At 46.9% G+C, this 22,500-nt stretch overlaps 1 protein-coding gene across 2 annotated transcripts in view; it reads left to right on the top strand.

Moving 5' to 3' along the window:
• The first annotated feature begins 2,285 nt into the window (after positions 1 to 2,285).
• The window catches only part of LOC132986559 (kalirin-like), a 30,270-nt gene continuing 10,055 nt past the window's right edge, over positions 2,286 to 22,500 (top strand). Inside the window, exons 1-17 of one of the 2 annotated variants that reach the window (XM_061053007.1) lie at positions 2,286 to 2,925; positions 4,439 to 4,518; positions 4,715 to 4,864; positions 6,308 to 6,403; positions 6,778 to 6,896; positions 7,143 to 7,209; positions 7,804 to 7,907; positions 8,007 to 8,076; positions 8,161 to 8,247; positions 12,095 to 12,187; positions 12,987 to 13,037; positions 13,167 to 13,244; positions 13,389 to 13,574; positions 13,699 to 13,870; positions 14,485 to 14,699; positions 16,712 to 16,995; positions 19,827 to 19,986. In XM_061053007.1, coding sequence (XP_060908990.1) covers positions 2,586 to 2,925; positions 4,439 to 4,518; positions 4,715 to 4,864; positions 6,308 to 6,403; positions 6,778 to 6,896; positions 7,143 to 7,209; positions 7,804 to 7,907; positions 8,007 to 8,076; positions 8,161 to 8,247; positions 12,095 to 12,187; positions 12,987 to 13,037; positions 13,167 to 13,244; positions 13,389 to 13,574; positions 13,699 to 13,870; positions 14,485 to 14,699; positions 16,712 to 16,995; positions 19,827 to 19,986 — 2,352 coding nt within the window. In that variant the 5' untranslated portion in view covers positions 2,286 to 2,585. The remainder of the gene's footprint in view (positions 2,926 to 4,438; positions 4,519 to 4,714; positions 4,865 to 6,307; positions 6,404 to 6,777; positions 6,897 to 7,142; positions 7,210 to 7,803; positions 7,908 to 8,006; positions 8,077 to 8,160; positions 8,248 to 12,094; positions 12,188 to 12,986; positions 13,038 to 13,166; positions 13,245 to 13,388; positions 13,575 to 13,698; positions 13,871 to 14,484; positions 14,700 to 16,711; positions 16,996 to 19,826; positions 19,987 to 22,500) is intronic. The other variant, XM_061053008.1, reaches the window with a different exon arrangement.

A 22,500-nucleotide genomic window follows, 5' to 3' on the forward strand; every position in this document is an offset into this window, starting at 1 on the left:
CCCTCCCCCAGGTGGGTGACACTCCCACAGCTAGGTGTTTGTTCTGCCCTCTGAGTCTGCCTTCTCACCGTAAACAATAGGACATGGAGCGAGAAAGACCGAGTACACCCGAGCCCTTCCAGAGAGGGGGCGTGGTCAGACACAGCTCATTTACATATTTAAAGGTACAGACACAGAAACAGCCTGTTCTGAGCAGGGCTGAAATAGAGGGGTTTATAGACATGATCAAATACAGGATCAGAGTGGATTTAGAACAAGAAACTTCACACACATGTTGAAGAGGAGCTCTGAGACTTATTTACACTGAAGAAGAGGAGGAGGAGATGTCACCTTTAATCACACTTACAGACTGTTGTGGTTATCAGCATGTATTGGAACCTATTAAATGTTGGTGGTTAAGTTTTGGAGAGATGGTGGTATATGAGTCAGGAGGGAGTCTTGAAGTGAGGTTGGGGGGTTATATCACCTGTCAGGTTATTTCATGTCTGAGAGGTTTTAAAGGGTCTTCAACATCAGAAGCATCAACAGATACCGAACACTGAGAGGATCCTAAAACTGAACGATTAGGAGTCAGGAAGCAAACCTTTTAAAACATCTCAAGAGCAAAAACCAAAAGCTGAAAGAATAATCCGCCCTCTCTTGGTGTCCACGAGCACTTCCTCCTTTAATCTTTGGCAGCGCAGAGACTCTTAAACCTCCTGAAAACTTTACACTTTAACTTCCTCCTGAACACTCTGATGATCTGTCTCTGCAGATATCTGAAGACTTCTCTGACATGTGAGAGAGACTTTATTGATCCTACAGGGATCATTACCCCCAAAAATAACAGACTGTCATGTGCTTTTATTTTGCTAAGCAACAAAAATGTGTGAACAACAAAACATTCAGATAAAAATCAGGAGGGAGGGAGGAGGGGGGGGGGGGAAGGGGAGGGGGAGTAAGTATGGAGATGAAAAATAAACTCGGATAGTAAATCAGCAACACCTCAGGAGGTCCAGCTGTTCAACTTTTAACCTTTCATTTCCTGTCCGATACACACACACACACACACACACACACACACACACACAGCACCACCACAGCAGATAGCTCCCAGCTGTGTGTGAGTGCAGCTGATCCACCACTCCCCTGACACATGACCACGGCCCCTCTCTCCCAATATTACAGACACACACACACACACACACACACACACGCAGATATCAAACTTCTGTGATATTATTATCTGAGTGTATCGGTCCTCATCTGAGTGATAGTGTGTACTTCCTGCTTCCTGGTTTATCTTTGAACACATTCAAATGTTTCTCCGTTTGCTTGAACAGTCAAATGAAACGCCGCTCTGTCTGTTCTTCTTCTGCTGAGTATGTTTTTCTATTTAAAGATTAACAGAACGGCTTCACTTCACTAAAAACTCCAGCAGATGATGAAGTTTCAGAACAGCTGCAGAACACACTTTGTGTTTTTTAATCATTAGAAACACTCGTCTGGATTTCACAGAGATAAAAACACAAACATGATGCTGTAGCTCCTGATCATGATTAAAGGAGATTTATTCTGCTGATCCATCTTTAAAAACACACATATCATGTTAGGATGTTGGACGTCCATACTTAAAGGGATACTTCACCCATCTTTGTATTTCTGAGTCTGTAAAGGAGCTTCCAATGACGCAAAATGATGATTGTTGCGTCACTGGAAGCTGTTGTGGTTAGCGGGGTGAAACTACAACGCTAGTTCCTCATATTTTAAACCACTGAAGCTACAGACCAATCACAGATCAGTGGGTGGGAACTCACTCCCAGACTTGAAACTGCCAGCTCAGCAGCAGAGACATAATGCCTGCCTGTCGGCGGCGGTGAGGACGAGGAGCCGGGGCCGGCTCGAGCTGGGGCGGACTGGTAGTGTCGGTGCTCTCACTGTTTGTCTATGGACACAGACATAGAGTCTGTTTACTGACAGGAATTTACAAGATCAATTCTGGAAGAAATCTCTGAATCAGTTGAGGAAACGGTCTTATGAAGTAAATATGTCTGTAAATAAAGGACCTTAGTGGGAGTGGCCTGTGGTGCTGTGCATTCTGGGATTTGGTGTCTTTCATCCACATGAGCCAAAAAGACACTTTCTGTCTTTTCTCGGCCAAGAAGGCACCAACTTCAAAATGTATTTCACATTTCTACATATATGACCCAATGTCAACACAGATTCATGTTTCATGGTGAAGTATCCCTCCTCTGCAAAGTTTCTTTAAACACAACATACACAGTGTTGGTGTAATCCCCGGACGTGGTTTCCTGCTGCTCTGAACGAGAACTTGGCCAGAAGCTGACGTCAGGACTTTCAGACGTTGAAATTTGTTGAAACCAAAATCAAAGATCTTCACTGTTATTCTGACCAATCATAAGTCACCTCTGCGTCATTCTTTAGCTCTTTTGCCAACAAGGGCCTTCAATGCTTTGACCAGGAGAAAGTAACCCAGCAACGGTTGCAATTGAGGCCGGTGATCTGTGTACTCGTCTTTGACTGAATCTGAACATGACTCGAGGTCTCTCGTGTGCTGGGAATCTAAAAACTCTAAAAACTAAAGCATGAGCTCCTCGCTCTCAGCCTGTCGTCAGTGTTTGCATGCTGAGTCGTCTGAACTGTTCTTCCAGTCTGAAGAAGCAAAATCAGTGATCCTCACCTTCATCCTAACATGTCAGTCTCTTCTGTCTCTTTCAGAAAACTATCCTGTCGTCGGCTCTGACGGGAAGACGGAGTCAGTGGCGAACCTTCAGCCCCAGCCGTCCCTCAGCTCGCTGCACTCCAGCTCTCCGGGTCCCAAACGCTCCGGGAACACTCTGAGGAAATGGCTCACCAGTCCGGTCCGCCGCCTCAGTCACGGCAGCTCGGTCAAGAAACTCCCCAACAGCAAGCAGAAGAAGAGCGGTGAGAACGAGCATGCTGATTGGTTCGACCAGACTGCAGCAGAAATAACACCAACAGATACTCAGTTTGATTTGTTGTTTCTGGAACATGTTTCATTTATTTATTCAAAATGTGTTAACCAGGAAATCTTAGAGATTAAGAATCTAATTTACAGGAGAGTCAGCAGCACATGAAGTAAACACTGATCAGCAGATCCTGAGTCACAGAGCAGAAAGTCATCAGTCAAAACATCATCAACCTGAAGCATCGTCCTCCAACACCTTCAGTTTACTTTTTAAAGATTTACAGAGAGCAGCTCCTACAGACAAACATCCTCCTTAACCCCGTTACATAAGGCTCTTTGTCTACCTAGTGGGTTTTTCTGGGCAGTGAAGCTCTGGCTGTGCTTTTGGGAGCGCTAGCATGAAGCATTTGTTCTCTGAGAAGAAAAGCTCTGCACGTCCGTCCTGTCTCTATGACAACAGTCTGTTGATAACGACTGCTGTATGGCAGACACTGCTCCTTTTTACTGCATGTTTTTTCACACATATCCATATGCAAGAGTATGCAGGGAGTATGCTTCTTCCTCCCATCTCTTTATTTCAACTGTCTTTTATTGATTTTTGCATTAATTGTAGACATCTCACATTACACACGTTCATGTAGCAACATTAGCACACAAGCATCCAGCAAAAAAAAAAAAATAAAAAAAAATAAAATAAAATAAAATAAAATAAAATAAAATAAAATAAATAAAATATGTAAAATAAATAAAAATAAAATAAAAATAAAAAATAAAGTTATGATAATAATAAAATATATATACATATACATACGCACATAATTTAAGAGATGAATGAGTAAAATTCTGATAATAAAGAATAAATAAATAAATGTAAAAATATGTAAAAACAAAACATGAAGCTGTGAATAGAAGTCCTTCCTCCCATCTCTTTAATCTACTTTTAAAGAGAGCAGCTCCTCCAGAGAACATGAAATTCCTTTTCCTCATTTTAAGACGCACTTTGTGGACGGATAACAAAATAACGTTTAGTGGCCGAGTCTCAGAGTGAAGACTGAAACTTGCAGAACTTTTCACATGAATAAATCGACACAAGTACGAGGGAGGAATGTTCAGTATAGACTTATAAATGAGGACATGTCAGTGATTTAGTCTACAAAGAGACAATGCAGGCGAGCTGACTCGGATCATACAGAGTCCAGACTATGAACCTCAGAGCTCCATGAACAGCTTCACAAGATTTAAGGCAGTGAGAAGATGCATGCTTTTATAAAACATCACCGTCATCGATCAGAGGCGTCAAAGTGTCAGAAACTCGACTTATTCCAGACATAATCATGTAATATTTATGATGATGTGAGCTGCTGTCTCCCTCTGTGAAAGACATCTGGATCTCAAAGGGTTAATCACCTGGTTAAATCTTTACAAGCTGCTGAATGTGAATCCTAAAAGAGAGAGACTCGTCGATTAATGAAAGCGAGGTATTTATACGATTGATTGATTGATTGACAGGATCAGGAAGAGAAGAAAGCAGGAGGAGTATCGACCTCGGGCAGCCCGACCTCAACCTGCAGGAGGACATCATCAGTGAGGTAAGCAGTGACCTCTCTGCAGACGCTCAGTCAGCAAAACATCAAACTGCAGCTTGAAGCTCTGCCACTGAAATGTCTTCTTCAAGAGAATCATGATCAAGTTTCTAATCCATGATTCACGACCACGTCTGAACCTTAAAACAACCTCAAGTAAAGCCTGAGTCAGCATCTTCTACTTCTCTCCTGTCTCCTTCAGCGAGTCCTCAGCAAGGATGGAAACCTCCTCTCCAAGACGGCGCCGGGGATGCAGAGTGGCGGCGAGGAGGAGCCGGACGAGGAGGCTCACACCCCTCTGCCTCCCCCCATGGAGATCATCAAAGACCCCTCAGCAGCTCAGGAAGACAAGGTGAGACGGATAACCAACCACGCGTCCTCGACTGAAACTGGTCTCCTGGTGGACGTTTATGATTTAAATAAGTACAATTACATTTTTTAATCACTGATTTTCAAAAGTTAATCGCGTGTTTTAAATTCTGTTATTTTGCATTTCAAAATAAAACTTTTATTTTGAATGTTTGTACTGCCTTAAGCTGAGAGTACTTTACTTGTTGGTGCTTTTATTTTGAAATACAGTAAGGCCCTTCCTGTAGAGTGCAGGTTTCATGTACACGACAATTTTTTATTTTGGTAAAGCTCAGCAGGAAATTGGAGTTTGTATTTGTGTAAATGCTTACAGTTTAAATTATTTTATCCCAGTTTTGGGTCATTTAAAAAACTGCCTTAATTTTGCTTTTTTCTACTTAGTCATATTCTGCACATTGTGTGTGTTTTTTGTCAGGTTAGCTTAGCAGCAGTTTAGCAGGAGTTTTATTTCTTGCAGTTTGTCCGTCTGCTGCCGTCCTCTGCTAACTCACTAACACTTTTTTTACTTCCCGTTGCTTCCTCTCTCTTTGACTTTGAATCTTTTTAACATGCTGTTGCTTTCCTCTTCCTTTCCTCCTTCTCTTCCTCCTCTTCCTCTTCCTTTCCTCCTTCTCTTCCTCCTCTTCCTCTTCCTTTCCTCCTCCTCCTCCTCCTCTTCCTCTTCCTTTCCTCTTCCTCCTCTTCCTCTTCCTCTTCCTCTTCCTCCTCCTCCTCTTCCTTTCCTCTTCCTCCTCCTCCTCCTCTTCTTCCTCCTCTTCCTCCTCCTCTTCCTCTTCCTCCTCCTCTTCCTCCTCCTCCTCTTCCTCTTCCTCCTCTTCTTCCTCTTCTTCCTCCTCTTCCTTTCCTCTTCCTCCTCCTCCTCCTCTTCTTCTTCCTCCTCCTCCTCCTCCTCTTCTTCCTCCTCTTCCTCTTCCTCCTCTTCCTCCTCCTCTTCCTTTCCTCTTCCTCTTCCTCCTCCTCCTCTTCTTCCTCCTCTTCCTTTCCTCTTCCTCCTCCTCCTCCTCTTCTTCCTCCTCCTCTTCCTCTTCCTCCTCTTCTTCCTCTTCTTCCTCCTCTTCCTCTTCCTCTTCCTCCTCTTCTTCCTCTTCTTCCTCCTCTTCCTTTCCTCTTCCTCCTCCTCCTCCTCTTCTTCTTCCTCCTCCTCCTCCTCCTCTTCTTCCTCCTCTTCCTCTTCCTCCTCTTCCTCCTCCTCTTCCTCTTCCTCCTCCTCCTCTTCTTCCTCCTCCTCTTCCTTTCCTCTTCCTCCTCCTCCTCCTCTTCTTCTTCCTCCTCTTCTTCCTCCTCTTCCTCTTCTTCCTCTTCTTCCTCCTCTTCCTTTCCTCTTCCTCCTCCTCCTCCTCTTCTTCCTCCTCCTCTTCCTCTTCCTCCTCTTCTTCCTCTTCTTCCTCCTCTTCCTCCTCCTCCTCCTCCTCCTCCTCTTCCTCAGTCTTCGTCCCTGCTAACGTCTCTGCAGTCGTCGTCTGAGGGGCCCAGCGCTGCCGAGCTGGTTAGCGCCATAGAAAAACTGGTTAAGACTAAGATGGTGAGTGGTCGTGTGCATGTGTAGGACCAGATGATTTATTATGAACATAAACACACGATGTTCAGAGACCAGCTGTCAACACGACTCGTTCACCATGAAGCTTTAATTTAAATTCATGGATCGCTTTGAGGCGAGATGTGAGGTTAGGATGGTTCAGATACAGTTGTTCAATAAGCCGAGCGGCTGCTGGCGCCCCCTGCTGTCTGAATCTGTCACATGAAGGATCCAGATGTTGATATCGTTGGTCCGTCCTCCAGGAGAGATCCTCGGTGGTTAAATGACAAAAGAGAACATCACTCGTTTGCAGGTTTCTGTTCGATGATAAAATCTAACTCTGACCTCTACTGACCTCCTCGTCCATCCCTCTCCTTCAGACTCTGGAACCGGGAGCGTACCCCGGCTTCTCCTCGCTCTCTCCACCGGAGCAAACGACCCCGGTCCAGCCACGCAACCCAGAACTGGAGCAGAGAGCCAAAGCTATGAGAGGACGCATGTGAGTACTGTCAGGTCATTTATGAGAACCAGGAGCCGTCGGTCACATGTCAAGAAGCTTCTAAAAACTCAAAGAGACTGAACAGAGACGCCTTCATGTGACGGTCAACCCCTCCAGTTTGTGTTCATGGTAGTTTTTAGTAGCTCATGTTCTGTTTCTTCTTCACCACGACCACAGCACTGACGCCAGCGGACCGTTAAATAAATCACTGAACAGATGTTCAAATATATATATTTTTTTGTGCAGGTTTGTTTTGAACGAGCTGATTCAGACGGAGAAGGACTACGTCAAAGACCTCGGCATCGTGGTCGAGGTGAGACACAACACAACTAAAGTGTAACTCTGACCCCTAGTGTTTAAAATGGGTACTGCAGTCTAAATTCTAAACATCAGAGAGAGCTCTCCCCCCCCCCCCCCCCCCCTAGAGTCCATGCTCTCACAGGTCACCATGTGGTGGACTCTGAAGCTTCAGTGTTTATCCAGCTCTGCATGGGTCTGTAAACCTTTCTGTGTTCTAACCTCTCTCCATTTTTCAAAAGCATCTCCAATATTGATCCTAGTTTGAGCACGTTTCTGCTCGTGGAGCTTATTAGAAACATGCAGAGGCTTTTTAGGTCGGGTACAATCACTTCTATCTGAACCACTTCTCTTGCCCGCTTCCATCGCTGCAACACCTGTTGACCTGATAACTGCTCTCATATCTGACAAACAGAGGGGCGTCCAAAACGGCCGTGTGGGGGGGCGTGTCTTAAAAGCGCCTACCTTCTCTGGTCCAAACAAATCCAGAGCATTCAGGAGCAGAATCTAAAGTTAGAAGGAGGACATACTGGCTGCTGCATGTTTCCTTAATGTCTGAGAATGATGAGCTCAGAAAAACGTTTGACCTGGTCGATGTTTCTCTCTGCAGGGCTTCATGAAGAAGATCGAAGAGAAGGGCGTCCCTGATGACATGAAAGGAAAAGACAAAATCGTCTTTGGGAACATTCATCAGATCTACGACTGGCACAGAGAGTAAGTCCTGGACGTGTTTCTGAAGGATGAAACTGAATCCAGATATCGGTTTTCGGTGCTCGTTTTCTCACGTCATCGCTCTCTTTTTTTCTCCGTCAGCTTCTTTGTAGGAGAGCTGGAGAAATGTCTGGAAGACCACGAGCACCTCCCCGAGCTCTTTATAAAACATGTGAGTATGACACTGTGATGATGATTTAAACAGTTTGTGTGACCTGGAATAATCCTCACCATCACCGCGATGTGTGCGTTACAGGAGAGACGGCTGCACATGTACGTCGTTTACTGTCAGAATAAACCGAAGTCGGAGTTCATCGTCGCAGAATACGACACGTATTTCGACGTAAGTGATGTTTTGATTCTTCATGAAACTGAATCTTCTCCTCATCGTACTTTAAAGAGGACATATGATCCCCCTCCTCCACCTTTTCAAACAGTCCTCTCCTCCACCTTTTCAAACAGTCCTCCTCCTCCACCTTTTCAAACAGTCCTCCTCCTCCACCTTTTCAAACAGTTCCCCTCCTCCACCTTTTCAAACAGTCCCCTCCTCCACCTTTTCAAACAGTCCTCCTCCTCCACCTTTTCAAACAGTCCTCCTCCTCCACCTTTTCAAACAGTCCCCTCCTCCACCTTTTCTAATAGTCCCCTCCTCCACCTTTTCAAACAGTCCTCCTCCTCCACCTTTTCAAACAGTCCTCCTCCTCCACCTTTTCAAACAGTTCCCCTCCTCCACCTTTTCAAACAGTCCCCTCCTCCACCTTTTCAAACAGTCCTCCTCCTCCACCTTTTCAAACAGTCCTCCTCCTCCACCTTTTCAAACAGTCCCCTCCTCCACCTTTTCTAATAGTCCCCTCCTCCACCTTTTCAAACAGTCCTCCTCCTCCACCTTTTCAAACAGTCCTCCTCCTCCACCTTTTCAAACAGTCCCCTCCTCCACCTTTTCTAATAGTCCCCTCCTCCACCTTTTCAAACAGTCCTCCTCCTCCACCTTTTCAAACAGTCCTCCTCCTCCACCTTTTCAAACAGTTCCCCTCCTCCACCTTTTCAAACAGTCCCCTCCTCCACCTTTTCAAACAGTCCTCCTCCTCCACCTTTTCAAACAGTCCTCCTCCTCCACCTTTTCAAACAGTCCCCTCCTCCACCTTTTCTAATAGTCCCCTCCTCCACCTTTTCAAACAGTCCTCCTCCTCCACCTTTTCAAACAGTCCTCCTCCTCCACCTTTTCAAACAGTCCCCTCCTCCACCTTTTCTAATAGTCCCCTCCTCCACCTTTTCAAACAGTCCTCCTCCTCCACCTTTTCAAACAGTCCTCCTCCTCCACCTTTTCAAACAGTCCTCCTCCTCCACCTTTTCAAACAGTCCTCCTCCTCCACCTTTTCAAACAGTCCTCCTCCTCCACCTTTTCAAACAGTCCCCTCCTCCACCTTTTCTAATAGTCCCCTCCTCCACCTTTTCAAACAGTCCTCCTCCTCCACCTTTTCAAACAGTCCTCCTCCTCCACCTTTTCAAACAGTCCTCCTCCTCCACCTTTTCAAACAGTTCCCCTCCTCCACCTTTTCTAATAGTCCCCTCCTCCACCTTTTCAAACAGTCCCCTCCTCCACCTTTTCTAACAGTCCTCTCCTCCACCTTTTCAAACAGTTCCCCTCCTCCACCTTTTCTAATAGTCCCCTCCTCCACCTTTTCAAACAGTCCCCTCCTCCACCTTTTCTAACAGTCCTCTCCTCCACCTTTTCAAATAGTCCCCTCCTCCACCTTTTCAAACAGTCCTCCTCCTCTACCTTTTCAAACAGTCCTCCTCCTCCACCTTTTCAAACAGTCCCCTCCTCCACCTTTTCAAACAGTCCCCTCCTCCACCTTTTCTAACAGTCCTCTCCTCCACCTTTTCAAACAGTCCCCTCCTCCACCTTTTCAAACAGTCCCCTCCTCCACCTTTTCTAACAGTCCTCTCCTTCACCTTTTCAAACAGTCCCCTCCTCCACCTTTTCTAACAGTCCTCTCCTTCACCTTTTCAAACAGTCCCCTCCTCCACCTTTTCAAACAGTCCCCTCCTCCACCTTTTCTAACAGTCCTCTCCTTCACCTTTTCAAACAGTCCTCCTCCTCTACCTTTTCTAACAGTCCTCTCCTCCACCTTTTCAAACAGTCCCCTCCTCCACCTTTTCTAATAGTCCCCTCCTCCACCTTTTCAAACAGTCCTCCTCCTCTACCTTTTCTAACAGTCCTCCTCCTCCACCTTTTCAAACAGTCCCCTCCTCCACCTTTTCTAACAGTGCTCTCCTCCACCTTTTCAAACAGTCCTCCTCCTCTACCTTTTCTAATAGTCCCCTCCTCTACCTTTTCAAACAGTCCCCTCCTCCACCTTTTCTAACAGTCCTCTCCTCCACCTTTTCAAACAGTCCTCCTCCTCTACCTTTTCTAATAGTCCCCTCCTCCACCTTTTCAAACAGTCCCCTCCTCCACCTTTTCTAACAGTCCTCTCCTCCACCTTTTCAAACAGTCCTCCTCCTCTACCTTTTCTAACAGTCCTCTCCTCCACCTTTTCAAACAGTCCCCTCCTCCACCTTTTCTAACAGTCCTCTCCTCCACCTTTTCAAACAGTCCTCCTCCTCCACCTTTTCTAATAGTCCCCTCCTCTACCTTTTCAAACAGTCCCCTCCTCCACCTTTTCAAACAGTCCTCCTCCTCTACCTTTTCTAACAGTCCTCTCCTCCACCTTTTCAAACAGTCCTCCTCCTCTACCTTTTCTAACAGTCCTCTCCTCCACCTTTTCAAACAGTCCCCTCCTCCACCTTTTCTAACAGTCCTCTCCTCCACCTTTTCAAACAGTCCTCCTCCTCCACCTTTTCTAATAGTCCCCTCCTCTACCTTTTCAAACAGTCCTCTCCTCCACCTTTTCAAACAGTCCCCTCCTCCACCTTTTCTAACAGTCCTCTCCTCCACCTTTTCAAACAGTCCTCCTCCTCCACCTTTTCTAATAGTCCCCTCCTCCACCTTTTCAAACAGTCCCCTCCTCCACCTTTTCTAACAGTCCTCTCCTCCACCTTTTCAAACAGTCCTCCTCCTCTACCTTTTCTAACAGTCCTCTCCTCCACCTTTTCAAACAGTCCCCTCCTCCACCTTTTCTAACAGTCCTCTCCTCCACCTTTTCAAACAGTCCTCCTCCTCCACCTTTTCTAATAGTCCCCTCCTCTACCTTTTCAAACAGTCCCCTCCTCCACCTTTTCAAACAGTCCTCCTCCTCTACCTTTTCTAACAGTCCTCTCCTCCACCTTTTCAAACAGTCCTCCTCCTCTACCTTTTCTAACAGTCCTCTCCTCCACCTTTTCAAACAGTCCCCTCCTCCACCTTTTCTAACAGTCCTCTCCTCCACCTTTTCAAACAGTCCTCCTCCTCCACCTTTTCTAATAGTCCCCTCCTCCACCTTTTCTAACAGTCCTCTCCTCCACCTTTTCAAACAGTCCTCCTCCTCCACCTTTTCTAACAGTCCCCTCCTCCACCTTTTCAAACAGTCCCCTCCTCCACCTTTTCAAACAGTCCCCTCCTCCACCTTTTCAAACAGCCCCCCTGTGGTCTAAATGAAACATCTGTGCTGTGCTTTGGTCAAAATATAACATGAATCAAGCACCAGAGGAGGTTTGTGACCCTGTATAAACCAGCTCTCTCAGAACGCTCCGTTTTGGTGTGTGTGTCTCTTTAAATGTAATGACCCCCCCCCCCCCCGGGTTTTCCCCGTAGACATCACTCCTCTGTAGAGAGAATAAAAATGGTCAACCTGCGTTAAAGTTTTGTTCTAGTCTGGGGGTGGAGTCTATGGGTGGAGATACCAGGGGAGGGGAGGGGATCCCACTGTGACATCACAAGGAGAGCACATTAGAAACAGAGCATTTTTCTCTGTGTTGTAAGACTTATGCAGACCACAAACAAAGGACTGGATGGTTTATTTCACATGTTGTGGGTCAGTAGACTCTCAGGTTACACAGATAAATGTTCACAAACACTGAAGAAGAGGATTTTTAATAACATGTCCACTTTAAATCTAAAATATTCTCAATCAAATTTCCTTCAAGACTCTCTGCTCTGAATACTTTATGATTTTGAGGTAGCCTTGTGATTGCATGGGGCGATGTGTGCTCTGTTGTTTCTCATATTAAAACACGTCTGATTGGTGCCTCTTGTGTTCCTCCTCCAGGGGATCCAGCAGGACACTCAGTCCAGACTGTCCATCAGTGACTTCCTCATCAAACCCATCCAGAGAATCACAAAATACCAGCTGCTACTCAAGGTGACGAAAAACACACAAACACAGACGATTACGATTATCACTCTGGGTTTTATTTCTCAGGGACCGACACGATGTCTCAGATGAACTGACAGCAAGTATCAAAGTGTTTAGAGAGGAAGAGTAAACTGGGTACAGCAGGATGAAGCACAGCACAGCAGGAGCTTCACATACACACACACAGCGCTGTGCTCCCCCGCTGCATCAGCTGATCCTGTCTCTCCTCTGAAGACGTCAGGGACGCTTTGAACAGAGCTACTGACTGAAAATATTTGAGCGCAATATTCCATCAGTACAAGCTCGCCACTTTCTTAGCCACACTTAAATATATAAATCAAGTATATCCTCTGAAAATAACTCTGTGAGTCATGACTGTCTACAATGGGTGTAACACCCGAGTCCCACTGTCTGTGATGTTTTCAGAGTTTTCAGAGTCCTATCTTCACTTTGTTTACATCGCCCGGACGGCCGGCTGACTCCTCCCCTCGTGTATGAAAGTTGTTTAATTGAGGGACTAGAGAAAAGAAGAATAACATACTGTACTCACTGCTTAACTGTGTTTCTAGATCACGCTCATTTCAGGTAAATTTACATGCAGTGTGAAGATACGAGCATAATAAAGATCACTAGCATTAGCATGCTAACACAACAATGCAGCGCGAGTTGTTTTGGTTTCATGCTGGAGCTCAAGGGCGACATCTGCTGGATCAAAACATCACATATAAAGCCTTTAAAGATATTTTATCTTGTGAGTCTGTTTCTGAACTTGTTGTTTAAACGTTGTGTTGTCGTCTCTCTGCAGGACTTCCTGAAGTTCAGTTTAAAGGCGGGCATCGACTGTGAACAAATCGAGGTAAAAACTGATGAAACATAAATGTTGATCTGCGTTGATGTTTGTGAAGGTTGTGATGAGCTTCCTGACGAGGAGAGGAACAAACACCTTTAAGTATTAAACGTTCTCTCTCCTCTCTCTCTCTCACAGAAAGCCGTGGATTTGATGTCTCAGGTCCCTAAACTCTGTAACGATATGATGAATCTGGGTCGGCTGCAGGGATACGAGGTACAGTCGCTCTCTGTTCAGCCAATCACAAAGCACGGTGACAACCTGGAGCTTCAGCTGCATGAACACCTTCCTCCTTCTTAAACCTGATTTAAAAAACGGAGCAGTGTGCTTCGGAGTGTTGACCTCCTGATCTCTCTGCAGGGTAAACTCATGTGTCAGGGCAAACTGCTGCAGCAGGAAACCTTCTTTGTGACCGAGCAGGACGCCGGCGTCCTGTCGCGCTCCAAGGAGCGACGAGTTTTCCTCTTCGAGCAGATCGTCATCTTCAGCGAGCTGCTCAGGAAGGGATCGTCCACGCCGGGATACCAGTTCAAGAAGAGCATCAAGGTAAAGTGTGACGGCTGAGGAGCGAGTCAGAGCATCACTCCTTCCTCTGAAGGAGGTTCTGTTGGGGTCGTGGTTTGAAAGGTTTACAGACTGTATATTCAAAATAAATGTTGTTCGTCCGTAGATTTCCTTCCTGGGTCTGGAGGAGAGCGTGGACAACGACCCGTGTAAGTTCGTGTTGGCTTGTCGCGGCTCGTCGGAGCGTTTCACTCTGCAGGCCGCAAAGGTCGACACCAAACAGGTCTGGGTCCGACACATCCAGGAAGTCCTGGACGCTCAGAGCAACTTCCTGTCTGGTGAGAACACACACACACACACACACACACACACACACACACACACACACACACACAACCCACAATGCAACTGCTTGAAGTACTGAAAAATAATGACATTTATGAAAAGTTCCAGTCTGGTTTCAGACTAAACCATAGTACTGAGACTGTGCTTACTAGAGTAACAAATGATCTTTAAGATGATACTGGTGTATGCTCTGTGTTTGTACTGCTTGATTTAAGTGCAGCATTTGATACAGTGGACCATAAAATTCTTATTGAGAGGCTTCAGCACTGGGTTGGTTTATCTGGGACAGCTCTGAAGTGGTTCTAATCTTATTTATCAGATCAGAAATTTTTAAAATGCTTCCCCTCACTCCACAGTGAACTGTGGAGTCCCCCAAGGGTCGATACTGGGACCAATTTTATTCTCCCTCTATATGCTCCCTCTTGGCCAAATTTTGTGGCGGTCGAAAGCCCCAAAAAATCAACAGCTTTTCATTTCTCTGGAACATTTCATGAGTCCATCATGCTGAAAGCTTCTCTGTACTTTAACTTAAAGCAGCGGCACCGTGTCCAGACTTCCTCGACGCCTCCTCGATGAGGAACTTAAAAACATTCTGTGTGATTTTCAGCTCTGCAGTCGCCCATCGAGTACCAGAAGGAAAAGAGCGGAGCGGGCTGCAGCACCTCTCTGACCAGGAACCGCTCGACTTCGGGGAACCGGACGACCGCGGCGTCTCACAGCCGGCCGTCTTCAGCTGTCGGGCTCGGCGAAAAAGAGACGGAGAGGGGGAGGAGTCAGATGAAGATGTCTACCTCCAACGGGGGCACATCGTGTTTCGACAGGGTGAGTTCCTGCACACAGGCTGAATGTGTAAAGAGAAGCTCCTCTGTTAACTCGCTCTCTGCAGCAGGCGGGGGGTGAACTGGGGCATGGAGAACTCTTCCCCCTTCACGCCGTCTCTCAGGCTCTTACCTGTCCCTAAAAACTCAGGTTAAAAATCTGGGCTACTGCAGGTGTAGCACTGTGAGGGTTTATAAATAAACGAGTCAGGCTGTTCTTCTGGCCTACTTTGACTGAAAACCTTTAACCACCTGTAGAAGGCTGGACAGCTCAGAGGCACCTTGACCGCATCGAAATGTTCCCAAGAACAAAACTTTAAAGAGTCTTTATGTCTTTGAACATGGATGTGCTGCCACACAAACAGTTACCCCACTCGCTCTCTCTTAAATTGACAAAACAAATAATGATGATGCTCTTAGTCGTCACAGACTCTAATCTTTATCAAATGAAAGAATATTAATCAGTGAGATGTGTAGAGAGTGAAATGACAAAGTGATCTTACTATCTGATCATTAAGGAAACATGCTAAACACTGAAGCTTCAGTTTAAACAACATGGCAACCTGCAACTAGAGAGGAGGGGGGAGGGGGGGAGACAGCTCTCTACAATGTTTAGAATTTGGACCCCCCTCCTCCTCCTGTTCCTCCTCGTCCTCTTCTTCCTCATCCTCTTCCTCCCTCTCCTCCTCCTCCTCCCCCTCCTCTTCCTCCTCCTCCTCTTCCTCCCTCTCCTCCTCCTCCTCCTCCTCCTCTTCCTCCCTCTCCTCCTCCTCTTCCTCCCCCTCCTCCCCCTCCTCTTCCTCCTCCTCCTCTTCCTCCCTCTCCTCCTCCTCCTCCTCTTCCTCCCTCTTCCTCCCTCTCCTCCTCCTCCTCCTCTTCCTCCCCCTCCTCTTCCTCCTCCTCCTCTTCCTCCTCCTCCTCCTCCTCCTCTTCCTCCCTCTCCTCCTCCTCCTCCTCCCCCTCCTCTTCCTCCCCCTCCTCCTCCGCCTCTTCCTCCTCCCCCTCCTCTTCCTCCTCCTCCTCTTCCTCCCTCTCCTCCTCCTCCTCTTCCTCCCCCTCCTCTTCCTCCTCCTCCTCCTCCTCCTCCTCCTCCTCCTCTTCTTCCTCCTCCGCCTCTTCCTCCTCCCCCTCCTCCTCCTCTTCCTCCTCCTCTTCCTCCTCCTCCTCCTCCTCCTCTTCCTCCTCCCCCTCCTCTTCCTCCCCCTCCTCCTCCGCCTCTTCCTCCTCCCCCTCCTCTTCCTCCTCCTCTTCCTCCTCCTCCTCCTCTTCTTCCTCCTCCTCTTCCTCTTCCTCTTCTTCCTCCTCCTCCTCCTCCTCCTCTTCCTCCTTCTCCTCCTCCCTCTCCCCCCCTCCTCTTCCTCCTCCTCCTCTTCCTCCCTCTCCTCCTCCTCCTCCTCCCCCTCCTCTTCCTCCTCCTCCTCCTCCTCCTCTTCCTCCCTCTCCTCCTCCTCTTCCTCCCCCTCCTCCCCCTCCTCCTCCTCCTCCGCCTCTTCCTCCTCCCCCTCCTCTTCCTCCTCTGCCTCTTCCTCCTCCCCCTCCTCCTCCTCCTCCTCTTCCTCCCCCTCCTCCTCCTCCTCCTCCTCTTCCTCCCCCTCCTCCTCCTCCTCCTCCCCCTCCTCTTCCTCCCCCTCCTCTTCCTCCTCTTCCTCCTCCTCCTCCTCTTCCTCCCCCTCCTCCTCCTCCTCCTCCCCCTCCTCTTCCTCCCCCTCCTCCTCTTCCTCCTCCCCCTCCTCCTCCTCCTCCTCCTCCTCTTCCTCCCCCTCCTCCTCCTCTTCCTCCTCTTCCTCCTCTTCCTCCTCCCCCTCCTCCTCCTCCCCCTCCTCTTCCTCCTCAGGTTTGGGTTGGCTGTAATCACAGCCAGCAGCAGGACTTTTATCCCACATGAACAAACTTTAACCTTGTCCTCAATTCTCCTCTTCCTTTATCATTCCCCTCTTTTTTCCCCTCCTTGGTGTTTTCTCCTCCTCCTCTTGTCGTCTCTTTTTCCCGTCCTCCATCCTCTCATCTCCTCCTCAGGACCGTGAGGGCGGCTGTAACGGCGTCTCCTCCACCATGATGGTCACTCAGGACTACTCGGCGCTCAAAGAGAACGAGATCTGCGTCAGTCAGGGAGAGACTGTGCAGATCCTGGCCACCAATCAGCAGAACATGTACCTCGTTTACCGGCCGGCCAACAGCCAATCACCCGCCGCTGAGGGCTGGGTGCCGGGACGCATCTTAGGCCCACCCACAAAGTCCATAAAAGACTCTTCTTCTGCTACGTCTTTCTCAGCGGCGGTGTCTGATGCACACAACATCAAGTAAGTCCCCTCCCCCCCCAAACCCCCCCCCCCCACCCAGCTCTTCTTTACCTGCAGACAGACGCACTTCATGTTGGGATGAAACGAGCCCTCGGATTGGATGAGAGAGACGAGGTGACAAAGCTCTTTTTTTTTTTTTTTTTTTTTTTTTTGAATCCGCTCCCTTCCCTAGCTCCTCACTGCCTTTCCTAACTCCTCCTTCCCTTCCCTCCTCCTCCCTTTAAATAATGAACTGTTGGACCTTACAGGAGACTTTTCTCGTCTCGGACGTTAAAAAAAAAAAAAAAAAAAAGGTACATAACTTTAGCGTCCATGAAGCTGCTGCAGTGACGGTTTTAATTCTGAGCCATCGCCATGGCAACGACATGAAAATGGAAAACTAACACACACACACACACACACACACACACACACGCACTGTTCACATGTAAGTGTGTACCGAGGATTAATCCCACAGAAATAGACTGGATAGAGAATCGTGTAGCCGACTGGAGAGAGCAGAGCGAACTCTCATGTGGAGCTCAAACCGGATTATTTCAGTTCCTAACACCTCGCTTTGTTCTCCTGTTTTTGTATTTTTTTTTTCTTTTTCACTCTTTTTTTGGAAAGAAAAAAAACTCACCTGGGGCGTTCAGGTGGACTCCGCCCCTTTCTCCGCACTGGAGAAGATTTATTTTGTTGTCTGTGGCAATCTGAATATCGAGGTTTCTGTTTATTCCACTTCCTGTTGTTGTTGTTTTTTCTGCCTTGTTAATTATGATTTTTGTTTCACGGACAGCGTTGGATTTTTTTCCCTCCCTCGTGTTGTTTTTTTGTTCCTGTCAGCAGTTCACTGTACAAAGTTAATTTTCTAGAACATTTCTGTTTAAAAAAACTCCCTTTTGCACTATTTAAGACGAGAGAAAAATATGAAGTCAGGCTGTGCAATATGTCGCATTGAAGGCAGCGAGCAGCGTTGAACTGCTAGTCTAACAACCATGATTTTAAATATGTAAAATAAATCCTTTTTTGGACTTGAGCATGAGTTAGCAGAGCGACGTGAAGGTGAAGTTGTTTGGTTCTGCGTTGAAGGTGATTAACGGTTTGTAGTTTTTAAAATTTGTAAATAAACTACAACAGTAAAACGTGAACCTGAGCGGTCTGCGTGCGTCTGTGTGCTGAAAGTCATCCTGAAGGTTATTTATCCTCTTTAATGTCAAAGTGCAGCGACAGCAGGACTTTAACACCAAGAAGAGTTAATGACCATCCCCGGGGCCCATGTCCACAGACGACCTCCGTTACAGTGCGTTTCTCAGCAGCGCTCACTGTTGCTAGGTTACCAAAGTAAACCTCTGCTTCCCTCGGTGATGTCCGTTAGCTGTGTCCTTTAATTCATCATAAAGACGATGTAAAGGAGTCCTGACATCAGCAGCAGCTCTATGCCTCCTGAAGAAGAGACGGACAAGCGTCTCCTCCATGTTATCAGAAGTCCCGCCCCTTCTTGACTTTAATTGGCTGGTGAGAGAGAAGTGACAGTGACGAGCACAGGGCTGTTCTAACAGTTAAACTATTTTAACTATTTTAACTCAGCTGACACTGAGGGCGCTAAACTCTGAACTACTAGGTTTGTTTTTTAAACGGGCGCTGCCGGGGCACATATATAACGCCGTCTGTGGACACGGGCTCTAAAGTCAGATGGAGAAGCAGGTTAAGAGTGATCGTCTGCACTGTGTCCCCGTTTGGTTTCTTTCAATGTTTTCTATGTTCAGTGGTGACTTTTCTTTTGACCTATGTTTTGATTTCAGTTTTACTAACAACGGTTTGAAACTCCACCGAAGCTACAAACTTGAAATCTGAGTAACGGCTCCTTTCTTAACGAGGCTTCTGGAAAGAGTCGATGAGAAAGACAAGTGTATACTCATCAAAACACACACATGGTACAACTTTCTCTACATTAACGGTTAAATGATTTCCCAACATGTATCCGGGTCCAGAGGAGCAGCCAGGGGTTCTGCTGATCCTCATTTATAAACTCTCACATAGTGTTTCAATGCTGCATGTTCAAACTAAACGTGGTCAAAGTTTCAGATCATGAGGTAAACGTATGTTGGAGTAATCCCAGGATGAGTCTGCAGAGGGCGCTAAATGCCTCGTTCTGTAAATCACACCATAGTTCCCCGATATGAAACCAAGAATTTCAGCAGACGGCTTCAAGCCTCTGAAACCTCTTACATAGACTCTGTTCTCTCAGACCTGGAGAGCAGCCCTCCCCTGGCAGCCCTGCAGTGTTCTGCCCCCACAGGAAGGACACATGATTTAATGTAATGTAAATAATTTAAGCAGATATGATAAGTGGAGACAAAAAGGTGAATTGTGTGTGTGTGTGTGTGTGTGTGTGTGTGTGTGTGTGTGTGTGTGTGTGTGTGTGTGTGTGTGTGTGTGTGTGTGTGTGTGTGTGTGTGTGTGTGTGTGTGTGTGTGTGTGTGTGTGTGTGTGTGTGTGTGTGTGTGTGTGTGTGTGTGTGTGTGTGTGTGTGTGTGTGTGTGTGTGTGTGTGTGTGTGTGTGTGTGTGTGTGTGTGTGTGTGTGTGTGTGTGTGTGTGTGTGTGTGTGTGTGTGTGTGTGTGTGTGTGTGTGTGTGTGTGTGTGTGTGTGTGTGTGTGTGTGTGTGTGTGTGTGTGTGTGTGTGTGTGTGTGTGAGAATGAATGCAGGGTAATTTCATGAAATAAATCATACCTCACTTATATGAGGTCAGGACCTGTCGGCCATGTTGCCCCCGCAGCCAGACTAACCCGGACCCTGATCTTCTCTCTGATTGGCTGGTTGATGTTTCTTGTTCCTGCACCGTACAGGAAGTCTCTGTCGTGGAATACGCTGCGTGCCAGGAAGCGCGCTGAAGCCAGGGACTTCTCACTGGGAGTCCGAGGTCAGGAGAACGGCCTCCTCCGTAAGCCCAAAGAAACCACGCCCCCTCCTACCCTCTCCTCCCCCGCCACGCGCGTGAAGGGCAAAGTGAGTAAAGCAGGCCGACGGCGCACGGCGGTGATGTTGTATGTGTGTGCCGAAACCCCCTCACCTGCCCTCAGCCCACCTTTTTATTTTCACCTTAACCCCTCGTGTGTGGGAGCATGTGTGTGTTCACACCTTCAAACACACACAGCTGTGTTTCTCTTTGTCTCCATCAGTGGTTCTTAACCTGCAGCGACCTTTAGCTTTATGTTAACTGCACGTTAAATATTCATGTTCCCGGTTAAGGACGAAAGCATGACTCAGGGTGTAACTACTAAATCTGGAACCTAGAACACGGTCCCATTAAAGGAGCTAACTAGCTAATTAGCAAACTGTCATTGGTCCTTAAATTACTGCTAAAGTGCCCGACACAGTTACAGTAGCATGCTAAGGTAGCTAGCTTGCTAACAGCCCGGAACTACCAAGGTAGCTTACTCGCTAATTGCCATGGATTATCAGACTAACCCGCAATTTCCACATAGTCCGTGCGCCCTGCGTACCATCAGCACCACGGTTTTACTCCGTCCCACAGCGTGCACCCTGCCCGACTGGATCTGTGTCTGGAGCTTGAACGCAGCCATGAGCAGCCGTACACACGGGTCACTACATCACAAGAGAACAACGTGTTGCTTCGTCTTCCTGAGGAGGATTTGTTGTCCATTCGGTGACTGTCTTGACGTCATGTTCAGGTTGCGATCAGTCGGTCGGTATTTTAGGTTTTATTTTGAAATTGATCGGACGCTCTGTACGTTTCCTGGTCTGACTTCCTGTCCGGGTCGATCCATTCTATTTAGCTTGACGCGAACTTGAAGCAGGCTCGATCAAAAATAGACTCGGAGCGTACGCTTCGGAGACGGACTGCGGCGGGTGATGTGGAAACACAATCATTGACTTGAGTAGGGGCAAGCGGCGCCGTAGTGCACGTTGTGACGGAACGCGGCGTGCGTGGACTATGTGGAAATTGCGGCTAAGAAGCTTTCCAACTGTCGGTGTTCTGCTAAGACCACATGCATCTTTTGAAAACAGTTTGCAGCTCTTAATCCTCAGGACGGATCTGTGGTGACGCAGTGTCTGAAGTCTCCTTGTTGTTCTGTAGACTCAGTAGAAGAAGCATTTTCATTGGCTGGTGTAAATATACTTCATAGTTACCTTAATGCAGGTAACTCTAAAGCTAGCATGCATGCTAACTGCAGGCGTAAAAATAATTCTTCAAAATGTTGGTGTCCAAACAGAACAGGACGTTTCAAACAAGGACAAAAACGATGACTTAAAGGTTGAGAACCACGAAAGACGACGTCTGGAAGTGTGACTGAAACCTTCAAACCCTCAAATGTTTGAAAAATAAAGTTTGATTTGTTTTTGCGTTGTGTTTTATTTCTCCCTCTTTGTGCATGAGTAGAAGTAGAATCCAGTCTTGATTTTGATTTATTTATCTGTGTTTTCTGTAGAAGTCTAACGTCATCGAATTCAAACTAAAACAGTGTCTTTGCATATTTAACATCATTGACTAACAAAGTTCAGACACCAGATGTACGAGTATAACATTAGTGTTTCAATCTTCTCAAAACATGTTGGTGGATTCAAAGTTTTCTATTTGATGGACGTGGACTAAAAACGGTCTTAAGCCCGGCTCAGCCTGCAGGAGGATCGGGCCGGTTAGAAACCCGATTCCTTTCTGATAAACTTCGGGGTGTTCCCGACTCGAGGCTGCACATAACCGATGATCTTCCCAGATTATTTTGTAGTGTAGTAGAGCGATGATGCTTGTTGTAATCAATACAGCGCCCTCTGCTGGTGAAAGACAACTGCTCGTGTAATACAAAGAAACGAGAGCCCGACCGATATGTGATTTTTAGGGCCGATACCGATATTAGAAAGAGAATTTAACAGCTGATCTTCTACTTATGAAAGTGTCGGCGGTCTCTAGTGGCCATCAGAGGGATTGCACTTTAAAGCTCCTCTTTATGGACTTGATAACAGCAGTGATTGATTGCTCATTAAAAAAGTGGTGGGGTAGACCATTCTTCCTCAGTTAGCATCCAAAAATCATCTTATTAGTCCGGAGTGAAATCAGCTCTCAGGTGAGTATTAACCAAACAGTCCTTCAGTAAGGATTCAACTATAACGGTCTTTACTAACATCACACTCCAGGGACGTATTCACAAAACTTGCTAAGTGCTAAGAGATGATTTTTAGAATCAGGACATTAAACCCTTAAAGTGACGACTAGACTAGACCCTGGCAAAGATCAGAGTATACTAGTCCTTCAGACGGTGCGTTTCATTTGATCTCTGAAGTCTGATAAGGATGAAGACTTTCTCAAGCTGAGGAGAGAACTGTAGAAATGTTCTCTAAACACTGAAAGAGAATCTTAGAGTCTTAGTCGCAGACACAAATGATTTCTGCAGACTGATGAATCTCATGCTGTTTTCTAAACCTCCCTCTACACTCGTGGTTCGTTCTGATTGGTCCAACATGCAGTATGTGAACAATAGTGAGATCAGCAGTGTGACTGAA

The sequence above is a fragment of the Labrus mixtus genome, chromosome 13, assembly GCF_963584025.1.
Source record: "Labrus mixtus chromosome 13, fLabMix1.1, whole genome shotgun sequence".
Taxonomy (NCBI): Eukaryota; Metazoa; Chordata; class Actinopteri; order Labriformes; family Labridae; genus Labrus; species Labrus mixtus.